Genomic DNA, 20010 nt, shown 5'->3' with positions numbered 1-20010 from the left:
TCTCTTCTGCTTGCTGCCACTTTTTCTCTCCTGCAGGTGGTTGTCAATTGTGACAAGCGCGGGGCACTTTCCATGTGCAAGAAGAAATTTGCGGCAGGACCGACTTCCGGTTCCAAAGTTAAAGGAAGACAACAAAATCAATATAAAAAAAAATACATCGATACATCGCCGCCTCCCTGAGCCCTTGTCGTTTGCTTCAACACCTCCACTCAAATCAAAAGTCCACAGTGCCCTCTGTTTCTAATTCTTTTGCCCTCCAGGGAGTCATTTGAGCCCTTGTCAGCAAGAACGTCAGCTTGCTGTCAAGGTTGTGTGACTCGATCTGTCAACACCCGGTCCCGTTCTCCGAGTGACAGGGGGACATTGGTGGCCTAGCCTCAGCTTGCATACCGACACGACAAATTTCAGCAAACATCAAGCGCAACCTGCATTTCCGCGCTTTTGCAATCCAACAGCACTGTGTGCCGAAACGACGCCGTTTCCATTGCTTCTACGTTGAGTAGACCAACCGCCTCACGCCCACTCACCTGCTTTAATCACTGGCACTGCAACCTGATCTCCACACACCAAGCTCACCTCCTTCACGATGAAGATCCTTGAGGCTCAGTCAGCCGTTCTGTCCAACTATGAGGTTTATCAGCACTTGACCGAACGCAAGCTCGGCCAGAAGAAACGTGGAGAGCGTCGGGGTCCCGGCAACCTGGAGGCACTGGCAAGAGAGGTAGGTTATTATACACGAAATTCTCTTTTACTATGCCAATGCAACTGGAAAACAATCCAATGAAATTTGGGTATCTGCTTCTGTGTAATAGACCCGTTACTGACTTATCCGGTCTAGCTCCTCCAGTATCTGCGCACACCACCCAACCCGTTGAGCCAGGACCCCATCACCTACCAGCCGGGTTGCATCCCCAAGCTCCTGGAAAAGCTCCGTCCCTATGACTTGGCCAAAGGCGAGGTCATCATGATCCTCAATCTCCGTCCTGCGTCCGTCGCCGCATTGAATACCGTCATCGAAGAGATGACGGAGCGCTTCGACGAGAACCAGCAAGAAGAGATGGTCAACATCATCGCCGAAGTCCTCGGCACATTTCCCCAAGAGGAGGGGCAGGAGGAGGCTGGTGACGAGGGCGCTGCTTAGGAGAGCATCCCCGATCGCACTTTGCAATCTACTCCAGATCGCGACTGGCTTTCCGGTATCCCCTCCTCTTCTTGGTGGCAGGGAAGCTCACAGCCGATCAGCCGGTAAACGACAACGGCCACGGCGACCTTTTACATGGCGACACATCCACCCTCGGTCTGCCCGCCCTCGGCCTTCCGCGTCATCACCGCCGTCTTGCAAATGTCTTCGAACGCCAGCTTGATAAGCTCCCCCGTCACCGCGGAGCACTCCATGTATCTATCTATCCGCATTTCCTGCGCCTGCTGGTAGGCTTCTTGGGGGTAGATGATGCCATTTGGATCATCTTCCGATCTAAGGTCTCGTTTGAGGCCCAGCAAGAGGATGGGCAGACGGTCGGGTCTGCGAAAGGACAGTTTGACCTCTTTGAGCCACTATTACGAACGTCAGGCATGGGGATGTGGAGGATTGTAGGGAGAGGAACGTACATGTCTTCTCATATTGATGAGACTGAGTCGCTGGCTGATATCGTAGCACAAGATGACGATGTCGGGGTCGAGGAGCTTCCAATTTTCGGGGCTATTTGTATCGTAGAACTCCAAGCGGTATGGGTTTTGGCCAAGCTTGATCTCAAAGATGAAAGGTTGATCAATGTCTCTGAGCAGCGTGATGGGGCCGGTTCCTTCGCCAGCGCTCAGTCGTCTTCTCAGGGGCGACGCGACATTAGTTGTGGCTTCTCACATCGGATCTTCACGGGGGCAATACGGACGAGATGAACGACGTCTTTCCACATTTCTCATCACCGACTAGCAAGATTTTGATTGCGTCTCCGTCCATGTTGGATGAATTATTTGATTGACGTTCTGATAACGGATGTCGGGCGACAAATGGCGCAGTGCCTCAAGCCAGGTCCGAGGTAAGTAAGCTTCATAAGTACTGTGTGCGCACTGCCCAATCCCGCATCCCACCCGTCCCGCCAGATTGGTTCGGGGTTCTCCATTGGGAGTTAGGTAGGTTGAACATTCACCTCAGCCACATGTGCATAAGCCACACTCCTGTTTCCAGCAGGCCAAAAAAGTTTGGAGAGGGACAAGAAAGAAAAAAAAGAAAAAAAAAGGGAACAAGAGAGTGATGCGCCGAAAGCTGCCCACCTGCGAATCTCTGCCGCATATTAGCCCCTCCACACTAGGTACCTAGTACCCGCATGATGCTGGTCCGAAAAACGACCCCTCCAGAATACAAACTCACATGAGAAGATTTGGGCTTCTCGAAGCCTTTGTGAAGGGTCTCTGTCTGCAAAGCCTGCGAAGCCAGAGTCTGATCCTGCCGAGGCGTCCAGTCGGGCTGTTGTTACGCGATTATCGAAAAGGTTTACCTGCCCACGCCCTGAATCATCGTCAAATTCACCACCGTCTCACTCACCCCTACCGCTCGTCTCACACAGCAGCCCGGGGCACAAGCACCGTTGCCGTCGCAGACATGGCTGATGCGGGCGGGAAGTATTACTCGTGGGAAAAGGACCGCCTCATCGCGCGCATAAGACAGCTCGAGCACGAGCTCGCAAAGCGGGATGCCGCCGCGTCATCCAAGTCCGCCGGGCCCGGCCCTGGCCCCGGCACGGCGATGGTAGACGCTGCCCCGCCCCCGGCAAAGAAACGGAAGAAGGACAAAAAGATGGACGCCTCCCGGTATTCGAGCCGCTTCATCGCCCTCAAGTTCGCGTATCTCGGCAAGCGCTACGGCGGCTTCGAGTACGCCAGCTCCGCGAGCCTGCCGACCATCGAGGGCGAGCTGTGGAACGCGCTGACCAAGGCTTGCCTCATCTTCCCTGAGGACCCGGAGGTGGTCAACTTCGACTGCTGCGAGTACTCCAAGTGCGGCCGCACGGATCGCGGCGTGAGCGCTTTTGGGCAGGTCATCGCTCTGAGGGTACGGAGTAGCAAGCCGTTGCCCAAGAAGCCGGAAGAGCAAGCTATCCCCGAGACAGAGGGGGATACGGCCATGGAAGGGACCGTCGAGAAGGCCGAAGGAGAAGAAGACAACAAGAAGCCTGAGAAGGAGTGGGACGACATCGAAGACGAGATCCCGTACGTCAAGGTCCTCAACCGCCTGCTCCCCGACGACATTCGCGTCATCGCGTGGTGCCCGGCGCCGCCGCCGGGATTCTCGGCGCGCTTCTCCTGCGAGGAGCGGCAGTACCGCTACTTCTTCACGCAGCCAGCCTTCACGCCCACGGCGGTGACCACGACTGACGGCGCGCCGTCAGACGACCTACGGGAAGGGTACCTCGACATCGAGGCCATGAACGAGGCGGCGCGGCGCTTCGTCGGCGACCACGACTTCCGCAACTTCTGCAAGGTGGACGGCAGCAAGCAGATCACCAGCTTCGAGCGGCGCATGTACGAGGCCAGCGTGGAGGAGGTGCAGGACGTCGGCTCGGTGCTGCCGTACCTCGGGCGCGGCGCCGCCGACGGGAACGACAAGCTGCCTAGGGTGTACTCGTTCAACATCCGCGGCACGGCGTTCCTGTGGCACCAGATCCGGCACATGGTGACGATCCTCTTCCTCGTGGGCCAGCGCCTCGAGGGGCCCGACGTCATCACGCGGCTGCTGGACGTCGAGAAGACGCCCCGCAAGCCCAATTACGACCTCGCGCACGAGACGCCGCTGGTGCTCTGGAACTGCGTGTTCCCCGGCGACGACGACAGTCGCATCCCGACGGCGCCGGAGAAAGCGCTGCGGTGGGTATACGGCGAGGCCGACGTCGTCGAGAGCCTGTGGGCGCACTACCGCGAGAAGAAGATGGACGAGGTGCTGGCCAATCGGCTGCTGGACCTAGTCTCGGGCCAGGTGCAGAGCACCGAGCCCAAGCCCAAGGGCAAGCGCGTGTTCCAGGGTGGCCACGAGGGCAAGCTGTCAGGCGGGTACGTGCCGCTCGCTAAGAAGCAGCTGACACCGACGCCCGAGGAGATCAACAACCGGTGGGCGCAGCGCAAGGGGTTCAAGAACGCCGAGGAGATGAGAGAGTCGAAAAACTGGAGGAAGGCCATCAAAGATGCCAAGCAGGCGGGTACCACCGCCGCTGCCGCCCCCGCTGCCGCCGCAGGGGCCGGTGATGAATGAGTACCTAGGTTGTAGAAAGTGATGATGGGAATGAAGAGACCAAGCACAACAACAACAAAAAAGTTTAAACATCGTGAATTTCGTAAAGGGGCTGTGGTTGCTATGGTACGGCTGACGGGCCGGCTAGACGCCGCCCTGCCATCTCTCGTCCATCTTCCTAGTATTCCCACCACCCCCGCCGGCGGTCCCGTCCGCCTCCCAGAGACACCCCCTGACCCCCCTCCAGACCGTCTCGACAATCTTCTTCCGCGGTAGCAGCCTGGGGAAGACGACGACAAGGTCCTCCTCGCCCTCGACGATGACGATGAGGTAGTATCGCACCTCGAAGCCGCGGAAGGCCTCGTTAACGAGGACGTCCTGGATCTTCTCAGTGGGTATGAAGCGCGTCGCGGCGGCCGACAGGTAGCTCCCGCTCGTGGAGCTTGTCTGGATGCCCAGACCGCGCAGGACCAGCAGGCTCTCGGTGGCGTGCGTGCGCAGCAGCGTCGCGTAGGTGGCGAGGAGGCACCCCGGGACGAGGACGGGGAGCGGCACCACGTGGGAGGCGACAATGCGGTGGGCGAGGCGGCCCGGAATGGAGGCGTGGATAAAACGAAGGGCGTGCCAGAAGGTCATGGTTGAGAAGAATAAGGCGTCGGTGGGGGGGTTGTCGGGCGTCGTGGTGGGGGATTTTGTCGGCGACGGCGAGAGGAATGGCGCGGCGTAGGGTGACTGCGACCAGGCGGCCTGGAGGAGGAGGATCGAGGAGAGGAAGAGGGGGATGCGTAGGACGAGGAGGAGGCTCGATAGGAGACGGACGGCGAGGGTCGGCGGCGGGCGGGTCGTCACTGTGAACTCGGCTGTTGTTGGCGAGGGGCGCCGGACGTGGAGGCGGGGAGCCGTTGTGAGCATCATGGGCGAGAAGATGCTTGTGTCGCAATGGTGTCGCGAGAGGTGTGCGATATGGCCGCTATGGTGCACATTGAAAGCGCGCTGAGTAACATCAGCTCAAAAAGGGCCAATTGGGGCGTGGGCGAAAGGCTGCGCCAGGATTGCAGGACGCAATCGCGGCTGCGGCTCCAATTTCAAAGTTGACGAGGACAGAAGCTTGAGGCTCAGGTCGGTGTTCGGTGGAAGTCTCCCCCGTCGTGTGTGGCACATGCGACAACATGCGACGCACGCAGTGTCGTGCCCGCCGCCTAGCTGTCAGTGACTTGCTTACCTCACCCGTGCCCCACTCACAGTCAACGCACGCTCCTCCAGTGGTTGGATACTATATCTAGCTAAAGTTCAGCCGAAATTACCGGCTGTAATGGTCAAATGGTTGAAGGCTTTCATCACTCTTCTTCCGCTACCCCATCTACATTGGAACCCTCTAGTGGCGCCCAGTGCGAATGCCGCGGTGGCCACCCACTCGCACGGGTAACCTGCGATTGCTGCGTGTGGCCCTAAGCAATGAAGATAACACTTGAGGGAGGCTTCACTCTGCAGAGAGATCTTCACCGTCGCATGGCGTGCTGGATTACGATCGTTAGGGGCTTGGGGTAGCGGTTGGAGATGGAGATGTCAACTCCAATTTTTTGGTAGTTCCATTTATGAGAGTGACAAATGATGCATTGCTTTTGCGACCCTGCAACCAATCATCTGGATTTTGGCTGTTGATTCTGGTGATGATGCTAGAGTCTTTAGAGGGTGTATGCACACAGTTAACCTCGCACGTGGTTCAAACCCGGCCGTCGGCATCTTCTTTTTCTGTTTTTGTGTCCCATGCCAATCATTGAGATTATTCGCGGGGGCCTGTATTTCTACTATCGTATCACAAATGCGCAAGCACATTCTCGGGATCGTGGTGCATTAGTCTCAATATTCAGCCTGAATACGGCCATCTCGACGAGCAGCTAGCTACATACCACCACCCACTCATGAGGAAATAGCAGTCAACCACCCCTAAGTCTTGCAGTCTTGGGGACAGGCGACAAAATAAAATAAAGAAAGACGTGAAAATTCCCAGCCATTTAACTAGATGAACAAACAAAGGTGCCGCGAGGCAACATTGTAAAACACACGTTTCAGCACTTTTCGATCGGTCCATTTCGCTCCCCAATCCCCTCTCCTTCGGCTTCGGGACAAGACAGTGTCATCCTGGAATCCTCCGCCTTTTGGTATTTTCTTTTCATTGCTTTGAAGAGTCATCTTCCTCCAAGACCAATCCATTCATCGCGTACACTGCCTCCCACAGGTATCGTGTGCTCATGTATTTTGGGTTTTGGCTCTGGTCCTCTGAAACCCCAAGGTGCAGCTCATCATCAGTCATCATTTGAGAAAGCAAGAAGGCAAACAAGAGGTGATAATTAGAAGAGGAAATGAGAGGCAAAAGGAGAAAAATGTTCGCTCTGCGCGCTCGACAAATCGTTCAAGGATAGACTCAAAGTATACAAAACATGAGTATTTTCTCTTTTGTTGTTCTTGCCAGCAACGATTGCACCGCGCCACAAAGGGTCTTCGTGTTCTGCCCGTTGATCACAAAAGTAATGCAATCAAGAATCATCGGGAAACGCCTGTCGCCATGCAGCGAATCGGAACATGTGAAGTGTAATGATGATCAGGAGGTTGGGTCTTTTCAGATCATCTCATTCTGGTGTAGGCCAGTGGGCAGACTTTTCTGCGTCTTAGCTGCCATTGCGAGAGGAGATCGCATGCCATCGCGACCGTAGTTCACTGGCACGAGCACGCTCTCGTAAGGCGCGTAGTCGTAGTCATCCTGACCACGAGAGCGACTGGAGGGCTCCTTGCGGGGACGGCTGCCGGATCGAAAGCGGTCGGTGGCCTTAGAGAGGCGACCAGCGAGACTGCTGTCACGCTCACTGAAGCTGCGGCCACGGTTATGGCCCTTGATAGTCGGGGGAGTGGATGAAGCAAGATCGGGGATAACAGTGTCCATAGGTGCGGTGAAGGTTGCGGAGGTGGGGTCGTCATCGTCCACAACGATCTCAATCATGCCAGATCCAAACACGCCGGTGTTGTTGTGAGCAGAGTACGGAAGGGGTACCGGTGGTGGAGGAGGAGGTATGGCGAGATGTCGCAACTCCTTCAACATCGGCGGGGGAGGCGGCGGCGGCGACGGCAGGATACCGTAGTTGTTGCTCTCCTGGGAGGCCTGCCTGGCGCGGATCATGTCGTCAACAGTGCGGATCTCTTCTGGATTACCTCTTCTTGTCGACGGGTCGAGAGAGAACCCCTTACTGTGAGAGGTGGGTCCTTTCGGGGAAGGCGCATCGGGAGGAATGGACGGGGCGGACAGACTGCGAGTCATTATGTCACGGGCAGGAGGCTGGTAGACTGACGATGGGAGTTGATAAGTCGTCTGCGGGAGAAGTGAAAGGAGCTCGGCCTCCCTCTCTTTCTTAGGAGACTGCTGTTGAGATGAAGCCACGGGGGAATGCCGCTGTGCAAAGGTCGCTGGAATTGGGGGCACCGGGATGTTGTTCTTGTCCTTTTCAGACTCGGCAATTAGACGCATGGCCTTGGGTGTTGCAGGAAGCCCGATGTGAATGTTGGAGTTGCTGCGAGCATACATGCTTCTCTGGACTGAGTCCGCAGTATGACTACGAGGGGGGAGCTCAACAATGCTGGGTGACGGCTCAATGCCGATGCGGATATTACTGGGATGAGGAATTGCGGGTGCCGATGGACGCTGTGCAAGCGACTTGCGTCGCTCTTCAAGCTCGCGGGCGGCTTCTTCCTTCTTGCGCTGTCTTTCATCCTTCATGGCCTTTAAGTCACCGGCACGCTCAGTTGAGGCGGCGCGTGACTTTGACTGGGCGAGCGCAATATCACGGGACTGATCAAGATTATCACCTCCTTGGCGGCGGCTCTCAGATCGGTCCCGCCGGGGGAATTCTTTAGAAAGCTCAGGGGAAAGGGCCTTGCGAGATCCATGCTGGCTGGTGCTCCTGTTGTGCCTGTTCCTGAAATTTTCTTGTGCGACCACGGCCTTGACATAGTCTTCTTCGTCTTCAGACCCTTGATAATGGATCAGGTTGGCTGAAAGGGGAAGCGGCGATGAGGGCGACCGAACAAGAGATCCACCGCCTCGGTCCGCGCTTCGGCCGCGAAGGTCAAGTGCAGGAGGTCGGTGTTTGGTCTCGGGGCTTTTGGCGCGACCCTGACTACCACGGCTAGACGCACGACTGGTTCCCTTCCTGCTCTTACTAGACTTTCTGACGGTAGCAGGGTCCACCACCTCAGGCAGCAGTCTGGGGGTGCTCAGATTGATGAGATCCTCAGGCGACATTGGAATGGGTGACGTCGGTGAGCGCTTCGGCTTGGGCCAGTTGCGACTTGATGCCCGACCACGTTCCGCAGAGGCCTCGCGAGAAGCTATCTTACGGCTGCGACCATGATCGCTGTCGCGGCCACGGGAACCGTCTCGCCTGCTCTCTCGACTTGAATGTCGGCTTCGATGTTTGCGCTGTTGGAGACGCTGAGCAGTGTCGAGACTGTGGATGTAGTCTTGCCGCCCGCCAGCAGGGTTACTCCGAAGGCTTCTGCTTGTGGTTGATTGAGATGTGACAGAGCTAGTAACGGATCCCGGGCCGCGACGTCGAGAGGGCCAGTGAAATCGAGTCGAGGATGCTACAGATTGTTCGGGTGAAGCAACCTCATTAGCCATATTGTTGAGACCGACGAGTTCGAGATGAAGACCCTTCGGCTTGCGGTCTCGAGAACCATTGCGTTGGACCTTGTTGCCCTCCATTTTGACGAGTACCCTGGCGTCAGGAGACGGCGGGGGAGGCTCTCTTGTACGCGTGGTGATCTTCTTGTACTGGTCACGCATCATCATGGGACTTGCTGTGGCAGCCCTCTGCAAGGACAGACCGGCAGCAAGGTTGTCCTGCTCAGCAGATGACATGCGCACTTGCATAGCGCGTCGGGATTCTTCGCCAACGGCTTGGAACTGGTCGCGAGACAGGTCTCCAGGGATTTCCCCGATGGAAGGAAGACGCTTGCGACCGAATCCAGATGCTCCGGATCTTGCGGAATTGGGCGTGTTGAACTGACTGCGGTTTGGCGGGCGTATAAAAGCAGTGGCCACATCGAAGCTGCCAGGGGAGACAGCAGAATCCGCAATAGGAGTCGGTCCCGCGGCAATGGGAGTCTGTTCACCATCTCCTTTAGAGAAAAACTTCACTTTTCCGGCCTGGTCACCGAAAGATGTGATGAGCTTCAGTGCGGATGTCTTGGCGATGCTTCTCTGAGGTCCGCGATTGATGCCAGGGGGCGACAATGGCGGCGACAACACCTCGGGAATGCCCTTGTTAAGGTTTTCAGTGATGCTTTCGAAGGTGACCTGGGCAGCAGAAGGAGATGTCCAAGGCTCATCGGGCTCGGCTCCAGTACAAGCGAAACTGTTTCGCGATTAGTAGTGCATTTCGCAATGTCTAGATGAGCAACCAACTTACCACCGGACTGCTAGCTGCTGTTGTCCATGCATGACAGCCCATTCTCCCCATTTCTTGATGATAGCCGACAGTCGTTCCCAGACGGCGGGATAGAAAAGACAGGTCAGAATGAGGGCTTCCATGTACTTCTTGTGCGAGACGTAAATCTCAATGGCGTCGTTGTGGTCACCCATCCCAATCAAAATGGTAGCTGCAGCGTGAAGATCGCCGTTTTCCAATAGTCTCTGAACATAAGCTCGGCCCAGCTTGCGCTGCGAGGCTTGGCTTCCAATCCCGCTGAGGGCCAGTAACATCCAATCGGAGGACGTCATAGAGGCCGAGTTCGCTGCCATAACATCCGCGTCAATCTCGCCAAGCCATCTCATCAGTAGGATGCGACCGGGCGAACCGGCGTTGTGTCTGCTCAACTCCTCCCGGACCAGATCCCCGATCTCCTTGTTCCATCCAAAGATGGTGTTCAACATTTGCTTGCGCAGGTCGTCGTTGGTGAGACGGCTGTTGTCAACAGCGACCGGGTGCTTGTAGGGAATATCACTGAGTCGGCTCCTGGTGTACTTGAAAAGGTCCTGAACCTTGCTATCGACTGGGCTTGGTAGAATCTCATTTCGCAGGCGGGAGGGCTTTGAGCGGCCGGATCGGTATGAAGACATCGAGGTGCCACTCATCATTGAGGTTCCGCTCATGGAGTACATGTCTCTTTCCTGGTACGGTGCGGCCGACGACCTTAAAGAAGAACCGGCCGAGATGTAAGTGTTTTCAGTCATACCCCGCGAGATAGCTGATGAAGGGTAGCGGCCTGGTGTCCGAGATCCTCCGGAGGATTTTGAGATCGAAGAAAGCCCGCTGCGGCTAGAGGCCGCGCTTGCCGAGTCGGCATCGTAGGGATCGGCCACTTTGGGGGTGCCCGTGTCCTTCCGGCCGACAATGCGGTCGAATGGAGATAGGTGATCTTCGTCGCTCTCCGATATACCCATTTCAATGGTCCCAGATGTAGTATCGGAGTCGGTGACAATTGTTGTCGAAGTTTCCTGTCCTTGCTGTTCCTCAATCGAGACCGGTGGTGATGGTGGCAACAGGTTAGCAGGATGCTGGACGTTGGCCACAATGATGGACGGGGTGTTGAGATCGAACTGCTGAACCGTGTTGTTGGCCCCGAGTGTGAAGAGGCTGGCGCCGGGACCGTACACGGCCAGACCTCTGACGTGCTCAAGCGTTGGGATACTGTCCCAAGTGACATGCTTAGTACGGACATCCCACGAAAGTGTTTCCCTAATGCGGCCAATGTTAGTACAAGTTCTAAGCGCGCGCATAGGTCCAAGTGGCGAAGAATGACGTACGATTCAGAATACTGGATAATTCGGCCGTTCTTCGACCAACCCATCCAGTTGGGTCCGACTTGAAAGTTGTCGGTGCGCTTGAGAATCCTCACAACCTTGGCGGGGTCGTCGCTGTTGTATGACTTGGAGACGCTCCAGACTCGCAGATCACCATCTTGTGTTTGGGAAGCCAACATGTCTGATTTCTGACGAGATGAAGAGGCATGCCAATTAAGCGTGACTATGGGTGAAGGCGCTCTTGAGGTGCCTAGGTTGTGAAGAATGGTGAACCGCGGTTGTAGAGTTGCGACCAGCAAAGAGCCGTTTTGGTAACTACATACTGTTAGCATCATGTTCCCAGTTTCGTGTTGCTTGCCAAGCCTACCCGATTGCGAACGTCCGACAGTCTGCAGCAGGCGCAAGTGCTGTCACTGCGATCTGATCAATCGTCCTGGAGGAAATATGCTCCGATGTAGTGGGCTCGAATAGAATAATGTTGCCCTGTGTGTTGCCTACACGTCATGTTAGCGGCCTCAGCAAGATAGATGACTCCCGGTATGAACTGACCAAAAGCAACATTTCCGTTGCGCATCCAAGCGGCAGTCGTCAGATGCTCGTATGAAGCAAACCGAGCTACTTCGTCACCCGTCATGATATCCCAGACAATTGCTGTCTGCCCGGCATCGTAACTCACAACCAGTCTTCCCGCTCCAATTTCGCTCTGGGTGTCGACTGCAAGCAACTGGACCTCGTCCGAATGTCTTGAGAATCTCCTCTCAATCGTGAGAGTATCGTGATGGCAGCAAACGATGGACGAACCCTGCGCGTACAGGAACATAGACGCTGTCGCGACGCATGGCTCGAAGTAGCGCCTGATGTTGGGCTGCGACATGGTGAAGTCCTGCATTTCATTGCTCCGACCTCTTTGCGACGACTTCCCGGAGCTGACGGTAGCAGTTCTTTTTCTCGTCGAGGCTGACATGATAGCACTATATCCTTTTTCGGGCTTTCGATCTGGAACCCAGTGCGATGTTAGCCAGCAGGCCTCATTTGGGTAGAACAGCTTCTATGCAGGGAGACAGATGCAGGTACTTGTCCACCGGCAACCTCTGGATCCTCTGAAGCCGAAAACCGGGTGTGTGACTTGTGAGACAGGCCTACTCACCAATCCGCGGCGATCACAGCACCGTTCGGCTGCTTCGTGGCGAACTAAAGGCAATCGGGAAGCTACACCTTTTCCACCTCACCATCACATGAAGCACTTTTCAACGTCTGTTCCCGGTCCGGTTGTCTCTCCACGTTTCGGGGTTCCAGGCTTGCGGGGTCTTTGTGAGCTCTCTTGGGAGTAGCAGTACCGTTCGTCTGCTGTCGTGTTACGATTGCTGGTTGCCCCGTTGTGCTCTGTTGTGTCTTCGTTGCAACGCGAGGCAGCTCTCTGACTTTGGTTCCCGGCGAGTCACCGATAAAAGGTAGGACAGTCAGAAAACGAAAGAGAAAAAGTTAGGGAGGTGGCGTGTTAAAGATGGTTACAGTCTGTCGGTACGTGTCGGAGGGGAGAGACGCTATAGACGCAGATGGAGGGTGCGAAGCGATACGATTGTCTTTGCCCAAGGCGGTGTTTGTTGGAAAAGTAGAGATTTCACTGGATAAGCTCTACTTGAGGGGGTGTGTCGGCGCTTCTCTTGCAGGAAAGTCTCTGCCAGTGTGCGACACAGGTCGTACACGAGAAAGGGTTTCTTGCAGACGACGGAAAGGAAAAGAAAAGGGACGGAATCCAAAGAGACGATGGAAAATAAGAGAGGCCGCGACTCCAAAGGGGTATGGACGGGGTATGACTGAGCCAAATAGGAGGAAAGTCGAGAAACATGGAGCAAGGCGCCTAAGCCTACGAGCTGACCTGTCACTGGACGATCAGTATTGTCCATAAAATTAGAGCTTCTCCCTGGACGGTCGAAGGATATGGCGAGCGGATACGGTCCGGCTCATCTGGACGAGCCAAAGCGCTGCATGGATGATGGCTCTGGAGACCAGACTGGGGTGCTTGTCTTCGGGGCCCTGTCAAGCCAGTCGAAGGGTGCTTCGCATGGTGTGCAGGGTGCAAGCCACCGTGTGCCGAGGGGTCAGAATTGGGGTATATGCAGCAGGACGAGGGGGTTAGGGATATGGTGGAGAGGGTTGAGTAGGATAGAGCGGCCTGGTTGGGTAAGCCGTCAACCATCGAGGCAAGCCGAGTATGTCTGAATCAAGCAGTAGATCAATATTCTGCCATAATTAGGCCTCTGGACCTGTCGTTGCGTGGTGCTAGTCCATCTTTTCTCTCGCGAAAGCACTGCATGCTATCGGCATGCTGCTGCTGCTGCTTGCAATGCTTGCTCGTCCTGCTTGCGTATGTGCGCGGACGACGAGAACATCAGCCTACGAAGTTGAGCTGAGCCGGCGTTCGCTTGCTCGCTGTCTTGCAGTTGTTTAACGTGGCAAGTCTATTGGGATAACTAAGCACAACGAACCGAGCAACGAGGTGAAAATCGAATCTCTAAATCGCAATGATGTCTGCTCGGCGGCTGTTCTCCAGCAAGCCTGTCTCGCTTTGGATGTTCCAGCTCCACTTTCCCTGATGGGTTAACTTTGCCTCACTATGTTGAGGAAGTGACCAACTGTCTTACAGACAGGGCCACTGTGGAATGTCAAATGTGCCGTGTGTGCACAGAGGGATATGTATCGCATGAAACCCCTCTTCTCGTTGGTATTCACGGTGGTGAATTATGGCACAAACTGGCCTGATTCGCCCCCTCGGACATGGTTGCTTGGAGTCTCGAACGAGCTCGTCAACAGGCTCGAGAGCCTATCGAAGACATGGAAAGCAGTCTGGTATAGGAATGGCCGGCAAGGGCAAGGCGGCGGTAAGTGAGGAAAACAGCGTGGTTGGGGGAGAAGAAGTGAAGCATGCCCGGTCGACAGCGGGTGACAGGAAGAGAGAGAAAGCAGAGGAGAAGTGGCAGTCGGGGAAGGAGGAAAGGACTGGCGAACAGGGAGCAGGGGTTGAACAATCTACGCGCCGAGGAAAGGGTGATGGCGCCTACGGAACTTGCATGGGGCCAATCCGGAGCCGCATGTGCCTTGTGTTCAGCAGGTGCATTACAGGGGGGCTCCATGCCGGCGTCGTTGACTGGTTCATCTCTTTTTTCCTCCCGTTGGGATGCCCCACATAAATCCACTCGACGGTAGTCTGTACGAACCGGCATCCACTTTTCCATCCACCCGGCGGCAAACCTCAAGGTATCCGCTACTTCCGCCTCTGTCCCCCGTCTGTGCCACCTCTTGGTCTTCTCCAACCTCACCTCATGAAATATGAGTGACACACTGACGACGAACGGCGGAATTATTATGCCTCTCTGCTTAATTGCTTCTTTCTCCATGGCCGATCACGGAAAGTCTATGCGAATTTCACTTGCTGGATTACTGATTCGCAGTTCCTCAACCATCTCTCTGTCACTCTACACTGGCTAGATACTTACGTATATCCCTGCCTCGTTCTTCTCCCATAGTTAATGCCATCATCTCACTCACAAGAACGTGCCGCATGTGACCATTGCTATCGGCTTTAGGAACACGTCCTTCAATGATGGACATCACAAGCCTGTCCTAGTTCTTGGTCGATTTACTTTCATCGTCCCGGGGCCTCGACTCGGGCGCCAGCCGTCCTCATCCTTCGGCGTCGCCTCTGCCAGCGCGGGTCTGGAACCAAACTCCGCTGGCCGGCATACAAACGGCCACCATCCATCAGCGATCCCCACATCCACTTAAAGCTCGTAACTCTAGCCTTTACCATGGCGACGTGCAATGGCTCTCTCCAATAATTCCCATCTGCATCTGCGGCCTCAAGAGTCCAGGTCCGACAAAAAAAAGACACGTCCAGTGTCTGGGGCTGCAGCAGTCCTGCATCTGCCCGCCGTTGACTGTGTGTGCTCGCGGGCCGATCACTACCGCATTGAGCAACTTGCACAACACAAACGCCCCCGCCAACTTGAGCTGTATCATAGAGAGCTTTGGTCTCCAAACTCGCGGTCTAACTCGCTGTATTTGTTGTCGTCTGGCTGGCTAGAGGTGGTGTCTGTTCAACGTATCTACAATTGTGGGTACTTAACCACCATCAAGGCCTATCATAATATCCCACCGACACGATGAGACGCATTGCATTACATGGTTCGACAAGCTGCAAGACATCCGTTTCTTGTCTCAGGGCCAAAGGAGCGGGCTTCGATGCACCTGTCGACCGTTTCGTTAGCCTGTAGCTCCAATCTGACCGTTCATACGGTCGTCGAAGGCGTGCATGTCGGTAAGGAAGAGCAGGGGCATCAGATCCTGCTCGGCGGCGTCGATGGCAGAGGCAGCCCACTTCTCGGTCGCTGCGCTGGATCAAAGTCCACTGGCGGAAGCTGAGAGCCTGCTCGCCAGTGTCGGGATGGATGGACCAGGAAATCCAGTCCGGGTTGGCGGTGTCCCCTGTGCGGCGAAGGTAGGCCAGGTTCTGCTGGCAGGTAAAGAGCTAGGCAAGCGGGGTGAGGCGGCGGTGGGGACCCTTTGATTAAGCGACGCGCTGCACAAGGTCGACAACGTCGTTAGTAACCTAGGGCTAGGAGCTAAGGCTGATGTAGGCGCGTAGCTTATTAGTGTAGCTTATCTGCGCCTGCTTAAATACTATTAGCAGCAACACTTTAATGACGCTACTGACCTTAGGACTGTATTCAGCATGCGTGTAGTACTAGTCTTAGGACTTCACGGCTATAAAGGCCATAGCTGAGAGCAGTGTTGACTTGAATGGCTTGCTGGGCAGCTAAACATCAAGGAGGGAAACGACAGCAGCGACGGTGGCGTCGAATATCTCGCGGCAGGCCTCAGAGTCTCCTTGGCCGGGGGCAGGGTCGCTGGCAAACAGCCGGGAGAAGGCGTCGACAACGTTAGGCGGCAGAGTGACGGGAGGCACCGGGAGCTCGACCGGGCGCGGTATCTGAACGGGCGCGTCGGGCAGTATTGTAGCCACGAACGCGTATACTTTCTGCTACGCCTGCATGTAGTTTCGCAAGGTGGTCTGTTGGATCTCGCACTTAAATGGATCGATGTTATACTCGTTCGCCGAGCGGTGGTTGAGCTCTTCCAGAATCGGGTGGCCTTGGAGCTTGGAGAGGCGTTCCATCGTGGTTGCAGAGACCTTATTTAGTGCCTTCGTCCAGGGAGCGACGGCGGAGATGGCGGCTTCGTTCATCAAGAGGCGGGCCTGCTGGCGAGTGTAGCCTTCAAGGTAAGCCAGGAAGCCGGTGATCTCGAGGAACAGGTTCGGCTCGGTGAGTGTGATACTGGTCTGGGGATTTGACGGCCATGAAGGCCATGGCCGAGAGCAGGGTCGACTGGAACGACTCGCTAGGCAGCTGGACATCAAGCAGGGACACAACAGCGGTGACACCCATTAAAGCCAATGGTTCCGGCCTGGCCACTTTCTGGATGTCAGATATGAGTCCCACGTCGATACCCCTGGAAAGCCATTTGATGACAGCCCAATGACACGGCCAGCCGGGACAGCCTCGCCAATTGTGACACTTCATCGACCGCTAGCACAAGCTCATATCGCCCGCCCATGTTCAGCGCGGAACCTCACCGGCGTCTTCCCCGTGCATGGTCGAAGCACGGATTAAGGTATGGCTGCATATTGGTAGCCAAGTTCAACCCACGGCCGCCTCACTCTTGAGCCAGTGCCTGGACCAGTTGCTGAGTTGATCGCAAGGTACGTGACGTGCTTCCCCCCTCTTTCTGACATGTCCGTGATGCTACTCCGGAACGGGGGGCCAGTTCCCCCGATGCAACCATATTGTTTCCCGTGCCTCACACTTCTTTCGCCGGCTGGTTGCTTGGTGGGTAAGCTTGTTTTCTGGGTCATATTCCCCCAAAATGTCAAATGCTTTTACGAGTTCGGCATGTACGCAGTGCCTGACGTCTCGTATGATGCTGTCTTACTACTGCTACATCGGGGGATGGCCAATTAACCTAAACAGACATTTTGATGACACAATTCATCGGTTATAGTTCTCTTGGGTTTGGGACGTACATCTGGCGCAGCGGCCGCACTCTGGGCAACGCCTTCGACCTATTAACCCTGTTGTCAGTGGCGCCTGTTTGGCGTTGCAAGATAGTGACTACATTGGCGCTAGAATGCATCTGCAAGGCCAACTGGGAACATCTTCCACGGAGGGGGGGCTGGATGTCAGACGCCACGATGTGTGCGAGCATCCTGACAGTCTGGTCGAGCCGCAAACAGGCCTGACGTTCTGCCCAGCTGCAACCCGATGTGAGTTATTGTTTAATGAGTCCGGAGTTGAGATCAACAACAGGCAGACTCTGCACCCCTTCAAATTCCTTCCGATGGCTTGATGGGCACAGCTCCACTATCCCTGTCATGTCGCACATCACCTTGCCCCGGGAGCAGGGGTGGTTGCTTTGCCGTTGGGCTAACTTTTTTGGTCGAATTTCCGATTTGAATACCAGATACGATCCTTTAACCAGTAACAAAGGGTGGGATGGGTGCTGCTAACATTGGTTCTTGAGTAGACTTTCGTCAGCTATAATATTGCCCATTCAGTTCCTCCCTCACCTTTGTTTGGCTCATACTTCGGGACATCAAGCAACTAAAACCCAATGATCGACATCCATCACACGAGTTCGAGACCCAGCACTTATTGTCGGATTCCTGGCCTTGTCAATAGGATCCAGTCGCACTGCTTCATCGAACTAGCGCTTCGCGGCTGCTTACTTCACGCACCTCGATGCAACGGTAATATTCATGCTCGGAGCGTTGCATGGGTGGTGGCCAACCTCAACCTGCGCATAAGAAATTTGCATAGTAACCATGAGCGAGGTGTGGTATTTCCCTACTCAATGAAATGAAAGATCTCAGAAAGGTCAGGCCAAGGTGCATATAATTCACTGACTCGGGTTCTCATCAAATTTCATCCCAGGACGTACCACAGTCACAATTCGCATTGAAGAAGTGCCTTTTGGGAAGCCATCGCCAGGGACCCTGGATGCTTGGCAGCTATCGCCCCACGTACTGCTGCTCCATCTTACATTCGATCGCTCAGATCAACGTCGGGATCTCGGAGGCCTGAAGCAGTCGAGAAATGCTGAGGGCCAACCGGCAACCTGTGCCTTGCGACTGGCGAATTGACCACGACGCTTCCGTAGGCATTACAGCATCTGCGTCTCTCATGCGGCACTTAGCGAAAGACACGCAGGTACGTTGCCAACTCGCGTTGCTCAGGTCGACAGCCGTGACTGTCTATGCTGGGTTTACTCTCTGGAAAGACCATGACAACTCAATACGTCGATCGTTCCCAGACGTTTTGGACTTCCCAGACACCTATGCCACCTGGACATAGCGAGCGCCCATGGGGAAGCACAGCATTATAATATGACACCAGATTCGAGAATACCGCGCAACCCGCCATCTAATAATTAATCCCGGGACCACAGAGTTGCCGTGCGACGAATCAGGGACTTCTGTGCCGCTTTGGCGTCGCCATTGGCGGTCAGCCGGCCCTCGCATACAGAACGACTGTCGCAGAATCGTGGACAACTGGTCCTCGTGAACGCCCTTTTTGGAATTTCAATCATCCACTCATATTAACCCTCAGGGGATAGAAAGCCATCCTTAAAGAGCCGCTCGTTTTCTGCTCTGTGACAATAGCAGGTTGCCAGGTTCTTTTCCAGTCGTAAATTCCGTGTCCCGTGACAGTAAATTGATGCAGCCTGGGCTGGGTCTATCTGCGCACGAATGGACTTAGGGTTGCCTGCTCGACCATCACTAAGGTGGTATTCAAGGAGCCTCGTTTTTGGGCATCGATTGGGACACTCATACCATCTCAGCAGATGAGTAGAAAATTAGCTCGTGGCAGGGCGGAAGCCGCGCCGTGAAGGAGGAATCTGTCAGGCTCTCGCTTACCCCTGTCCCGTCCTCGGTTTCAACGGCTAGTGGAGCAACGATTTGGACCTCATTCTTACATTCAGAAAGGATAGAAAAGGTCATGCCCGCGGCATCGTTCAGCTCGAACCTGGTCCCATTAGGCAGTCCGCAGGGGCAAAAACATGAATGAGATCCCGACTTCACTGCTTCTTCCCCAGTAAACCCGTCCGATCACATCTGACTGCAGCTCCCACCCCATCTGCAGGAGATCATCACCGCCGAGTGAATCCTTGCTTGTCCCGTCACACCTCGGTGCGCCCACTCCTGGTTTTCACCTTTTGCTATGACCACCCGAAAAACGTACCAAGATCGGACGCCCGACCCTCCTTTCCTACGCACTTGGACGTTCATCATGCCGTTGGTGATGTGAGAAGAAAATCGGCATGGCCGTGTTGCGCTAATACCCTATGGACCCCTGGGAAGGGAAGCCAGCCGCCGTACCGCCCTTCAACCCGCATATGGTTTAGGCGCGTGTGATTCGAAAGGCGCTATCTGTGACTCGTTGACGCCCCCCCGGTCCCACTAACCCCCGTTTACGGCCGGCATGAGCCACGGCCTACGAGTGAAGAGGCAAACATCCGCGAGCGAAGAGGGCGCTAGGCTCGCCCTTCGTGCTCGCACGGGACGACGCCGAAGGGGTCCTGCTGAAAGATGGTGGAAAAGATCGCTGCGTGACGACGGGAGGGGAGACGGACCGGGGTGCGAGCGTTAGCTTTGAGATGTGATGGAAGGATTCGGGCGTTGTTGGTGGCGTTTGGGGGCTTGACTGACTTACATAAGTTGAGTCTCGGGAAACCGTCTTGCACGGCCGCCAATCCTATCGTATTGCGTTGTTGGTCTCGGCGGAATGCGCCTGCTTTGTTGGGGCCTGGAAGGAAGCTGAGAAAATCGAGGTGGCTGGGAATATGCTCGCCTCGATGCGAACAACGATTGAGAACCGCGCAACGTTCTCGGAAGCGGCGAAAATGCAGGAGAAGAAAAAAAAGAGAAGACTATAGC

At 55.4% G+C, this 20010-nt stretch overlaps 8 protein-coding genes across 8 annotated transcripts; 4 read left to right on the top strand and 4 right to left on the bottom strand.

Moving 5' to 3' along the window:
- Positions 1-586: 586 nt before the first annotated feature.
- CDEST_06749 (Putative RNA polymerase subunit Rpb4/RPC9, HRDC-like superfamily, Rpb4/RPC9 superfamily) lies at positions 587-1141 on the top strand (the record flags this gene model as incomplete). Its single annotated transcript, XM_062922908.1, has 2 exons — positions 587-721; positions 839-1141. The coding sequence occupies 2 exons, from the start codon at positions 587-589 to the stop codon at positions 1139-1141; spliced, it is 438 nt and encodes a 145-aa protein (XP_062778959.1).
- On the bottom strand, positions 788-2070 carry CDEST_06748 (Putative small GTPase, P-loop containing nucleoside triphosphate hydrolase). Its single transcript, XM_062922907.1, has 3 exons — positions 1890-2070; positions 1609-1822; positions 788-1554 (listed from the first exon to the last, which is right to left on the bottom strand). The coding sequence occupies exons 1-3, from the start codon at positions 1955-1957 to the stop codon at positions 1273-1275; spliced, it is 564 nt and encodes a 187-aa protein (XP_062778958.1). The 5' UTR covers positions 1958-2070; the 3' UTR covers positions 788-1272.
- A 529-nt stretch (positions 2071-2599) lies between these two features.
- Positions 2600-4243, top strand: CDEST_06747 (Putative pseudouridine synthase I, TruA, pseudouridine synthase TruA/RsuA/RluB/E/F; the record flags this gene model as incomplete). Its single annotated transcript, XM_062922906.1, has 1 exon — positions 2600-4243. One exon carries the CDS (start codon positions 2600-2602, stop codon positions 4241-4243), a length of 1644 nt encoding a protein of 547 aa, XP_062778957.1.
- A 6-nt stretch (positions 4244-4249) lies between these two features.
- On the bottom strand, positions 4250-5329 carry CDEST_06746 (Putative GPI-GlcNAc transferase complex, PIG-H component domain-containing protein). Its single transcript, XM_062922905.1, has one exon. The coding sequence runs from the start codon at positions 5135-5137 to the stop codon at positions 4367-4369; it is 771 nt and encodes a 256-aa protein (XP_062778956.1). The 5' UTR covers positions 5138-5329; the 3' UTR covers positions 4250-4366.
- A 645-nt stretch (positions 5330-5974) lies between these two features.
- Positions 5975-12897, bottom strand: CDEST_06745 (Putative WD40/YVTN repeat-like-containing domain superfamily). The gene is made up of 6 exons (XM_062922904.1): positions 12166-12897; positions 11568-12014; positions 11386-11512; positions 11022-11333; positions 9685-10953; positions 5975-9630 (listed from the first exon to the last, which is right to left on the bottom strand). The coding sequence occupies exons 2-6, from the start codon at positions 11980-11982 to the stop codon at positions 6843-6845; spliced, it is 4911 nt and encodes a 1636-aa protein (XP_062778955.1). The 5' UTR covers positions 11983-12014; positions 12166-12897; the 3' UTR covers positions 5975-6842.
- Positions 12898-14345: 1448 nt separating this feature from the next.
- Positions 14346-14621, top strand: CDEST_06744 (uncharacterized protein). Its single transcript, XM_062922903.1, has one exon. The coding sequence runs from the start codon at positions 14349-14351 to the stop codon at positions 14505-14507; it is 159 nt and encodes a 52-aa protein (XP_062778954.1). The 5' UTR covers positions 14346-14348; the 3' UTR covers positions 14508-14621.
- Positions 14622-16059: 1438 nt separating this feature from the next.
- CDEST_06743 (uncharacterized protein) lies at positions 16060-16434 on the bottom strand (the record flags this gene model as incomplete). Its single annotated transcript, XM_062922902.1, has 1 exon — positions 16060-16434. The coding sequence occupies one exon, from the start codon at positions 16432-16434 to the stop codon at positions 16060-16062; it is 375 nt and encodes a 124-aa protein (XP_062778953.1).
- Positions 16435-18131: 1697 nt separating this feature from the next.
- Positions 18132-18510, top strand: CDEST_06742 (uncharacterized protein). The gene has a single exon (XM_062922901.1). The coding sequence runs from the start codon at positions 18170-18172 to the stop codon at positions 18425-18427; it is 258 nt and encodes an 85-aa protein (XP_062778952.1). The 5' UTR covers positions 18132-18169; the 3' UTR covers positions 18428-18510.
- The last annotated feature ends 1500 nt before the right edge of the window (positions 18511-20010 follow it).

Source organism: Colletotrichum destructivum, chromosome 4 (genome assembly GCF_034447905.1).
Source record: "Colletotrichum destructivum chromosome 4, complete sequence".
Classification (NCBI taxonomy): Eukaryota; Fungi; Ascomycota; class Sordariomycetes; order Glomerellales; family Glomerellaceae; genus Colletotrichum; species Colletotrichum destructivum.
The sequence above is the reverse complement of the archived record's forward strand: the minus strand, read 5'-3'. Positions and strand labels throughout refer to the sequence as shown.

Bases quoted from the DNA above. Each gene is read 5' to 3' on its own strand.
- CDEST_06748 (XM_062922907.1), bottom strand. From the start codon at position 1,957: ATGGACGGAGACGCAATCAAAATCTTGCTAGTCGGTGATGAGAAATGT. The intron at 1,823-1,889 runs GTCCGTATTGCC...GCCCCTGAGAAG, and splicing joins GGAAAGACGTCGTTCATCTC to ACGACTGAGCGCTGGCGAAG. The intron at 1,555-1,608 runs GTACGTTCCTCT...CGTTCGTAATAG, and splicing joins TCATCAATATGAGAAGACAT to TGGCTCAAAGAGGTCAAACT.
- CDEST_06746 (XM_062922905.1), bottom strand. From the start codon at position 5,137: ATGATGCTCACAACGGCTCCCCGCCTCCACGTCCGGCGCCCCTCGCCA.
- CDEST_06745 (XM_062922904.1), bottom strand. From the start codon at position 11,982: ATGTCAGCCTCGACGAGAAAAAGAACTGCTACCGTCAGCTCCGGGAAG. The intron at 11,513-11,567 runs GTCAGTTCATAC...CATGACGTGTAG, and splicing joins CAACGGAAATGTTGCTTTTG to GCAACACACAGGGCAACATT. The intron at 9,631-9,684 runs GTAAGTTGGTTG...ATCGCGAAACAG, and splicing joins CAGCAGCTAGCAGTCCGGTG to TTTCGCTTGTACTGGAGCCG.
- CDEST_06744 (XM_062922903.1), top strand. From the start codon at position 14,349: ATGAGTGACACACTGACGACGAACGGCGGAATTATTATGCCTCTCTGC.
- CDEST_06742 (XM_062922901.1), top strand. From the start codon at position 18,170: ATGCTGAGGGCCAACCGGCAACCTGTGCCTTGCGACTGGCGAATTGAC.